A 2,174-nucleotide genomic window follows, 5' to 3' on the forward strand; every position below is an offset into this window, starting at 1 on the left:
TGGCCGTGCTATGGGTGGCTGTAAAATAAAAGGCCTCACCGCCTGATGCATTGGTTTTAGTAGAGTTGGTGGGCCCCACCCTAATCTAAAGTCCAAACATCTCACAATGGGTATTTTGGTCTTTCTACAAGGTATTTTTTGTCTTTTCCACATATAAGTACATTTTGGTCTTTTTACGAGTTAAAACAAAAGTACCTTTGGATGTCACAAATGGGTGGCATCACAGCAAAATTCACTCAAATGTGATGACTCTGTTTAGCGAATTATCAAACTAGAAGAGTGGTTTTACAAATAAAGCTAAGTAGATGACTTTTATTTCAAAAACCCTTTCTTTTTTTTTTTGGTTGGGTGCTTGAATAGAGAGAAGAGTCTTTTGGTGGAGGAATGCTTGTCACCTACTCCTTTTTAGTTTCCACTCTCTCTATACTTCCTAAGGCTGTTACAGAAAAAAGAAAGAAAGAGAGGAAGAAGAATAATCTCAATCTCAAATTCTCATCTTTTCTTCCATGGAGAAACGTACTTGCAAGCTCTGCTCAAGAACTTTCTCTAATGGCAGAGCACTAGGGGGTCATATGAGGTCTCATATGAGGATTCTTTCACCTTTTCCAAAGAACCCAAAAACCCAAATGGAAAATGAATCTCCTTCTTCATCTTCATCATCTTCAGAAGAAGAACAAGAGCAGAAACATCAAGATCAAGATCGAGTTCAAGAAGAAGATGAAGGGAAATCTCAATCTCAATCTCTTCATTATACTTTAAGAGAAAACCCTAAGAAGAGCATCAGACTAGTAGATCCTGAATTCTCATTCATGGTAGATGCTGGGTGTGTAGTTCAAGATAGAGAGAGTGAGACTGAGTCATCCAAAAACCCATTTGGAAGACGATCCAAGCGGGCTCGAAAATCCGGCGAGTCGCCGGAGCCGATGAGTTCAGTTTCCGACACCACGCCGGAGGAAGACGTGGCTCTGTGTTTGATGATGCTTTCTAGAGATATTTGGATGAAAGGGTTTGAATCGGAGGACTCGGACGAGTTGAAGTTTGATGGTGGAGGAAAAAGAAAGTACCAGTGTGGTACATGCAAAAAGGTGTTCAAATCTTATCAGGCCTTGGGTGGACATAGGGCTAGTCATAAGAAGATTAGAGGATGTACAAACACCTCTAAAATTCAAGAGGAGGATTCTAGAAATGGAAACTATGGGGGAAGAATCCATGAATGTCCAATCTGTTATAGGGTTTTTTCATCTGGGCAAGCTTTAGGTGGGCACAAGAGATCTCATCTCTCTGGTTCTGCAAAATTTGGGGAGAATTTGATAGATCTAAACTTACCTGCTCCAATTGAAGATGATGAAATTAGTCAAGTGGAATTATCTGCAGTTTCAGATGCTGAATTAGGCCTAAATCAATAGCTAATTCGATCTACATTTCAGTGATGATTCTTCAGGTAAATACCTTTTTTTGCCTATATGAGTTGAATTGGGGGAGCTGATTTTTATGTATTTACATTATAGATTCTTCTTAATTTCATGCTTCTTTAGATGTGTTGTTTTGTGCTGTAATTCTTTTTCTTTAATGGGTTCTTTTTTTTTTCTTTGAATTTGATCTGGTTAAGTGATATTACTTACTGTAATGACTGATTAGTGGATCTACTGATTAGAAATGAGGGTTTTTTTTTTTTTTTTTCGCCCTCTGTTTCTGTGATGCTTCCAGCTGTTCTTACTTTGCTAACTGTTTTATTTCTTTCTTTTCTTATAGATATTGATCAATATTTGATTATAGATGAATCTTGACATCTCATACTACTACTTTTGTACAGTTGTTGAAGCTAATTATTCTCTGCTAGGTACATGTTCCCCCTGCTCTGTTTTGTTTTTTTTCTTCTTTTCTTGGACTTTAGCTAGCTCACTGAGTGTTACAAATGGAAAATTCAAGAAAGCTTTTACATATATTTTTCACATGGGTTTTATCATAAATATGGAATAAATTTGAGATTTGATTATGGAGTAATGAATTTATTCTGCATGAGAAAAATGTTGAAATTACTTCAAATATGTTCTATGCAAATGAGTTTTTCTCTTTTACTGGATTTCAAATTACTTTAAAAGATTGAAACGGCCGAAAGATCTGGTTAGTGTTCTTATCTATTCATCAATGGCATTTATTAAACGGCTATTGAC

The 2,174-nt window shown here is 36.5% G+C and overlaps 1 protein-coding gene across 1 annotated transcript; it reads left to right on the forward strand.

The window, feature by feature from the left end:
* Window positions 1-321: 321 nt before the first annotated feature.
* Window positions 322-1,674, forward strand: LOC143883508 (zinc finger protein ZAT1-like). Its single transcript, XM_077386857.1, has one exon. The coding sequence runs from the start codon at window positions 507-509 to the stop codon at window positions 1,404-1,406; it is 900 nt and encodes a 299-aa protein (XP_077242972.1). The 5' UTR covers window positions 322-506; the 3' UTR covers window positions 1,407-1,674.
* The last annotated feature ends 500 nt before the right edge of the window (window positions 1,675-2,174 follow it).

Source organism: Tasmannia lanceolata, unplaced genomic scaffold (genome assembly GCF_043159265.1).
Source record: "Tasmannia lanceolata isolate RefF3 unplaced genomic scaffold, GAP_Taslan_0.1 ptg000008l, whole genome shotgun sequence".
Taxonomy (NCBI): domain Eukaryota; kingdom Viridiplantae; phylum Streptophyta; class Magnoliopsida; order Canellales; family Winteraceae; genus Tasmannia; species Tasmannia lanceolata.

Excerpts from the sequence above, each read along its gene's own strand:
- LOC143883508 (XM_077386857.1), top strand. The coding sequence starts at position 507 with ATGGAGAAACGTACTTGCAAGCTCTGCTCAAGAACTTTCTCTAATGGC.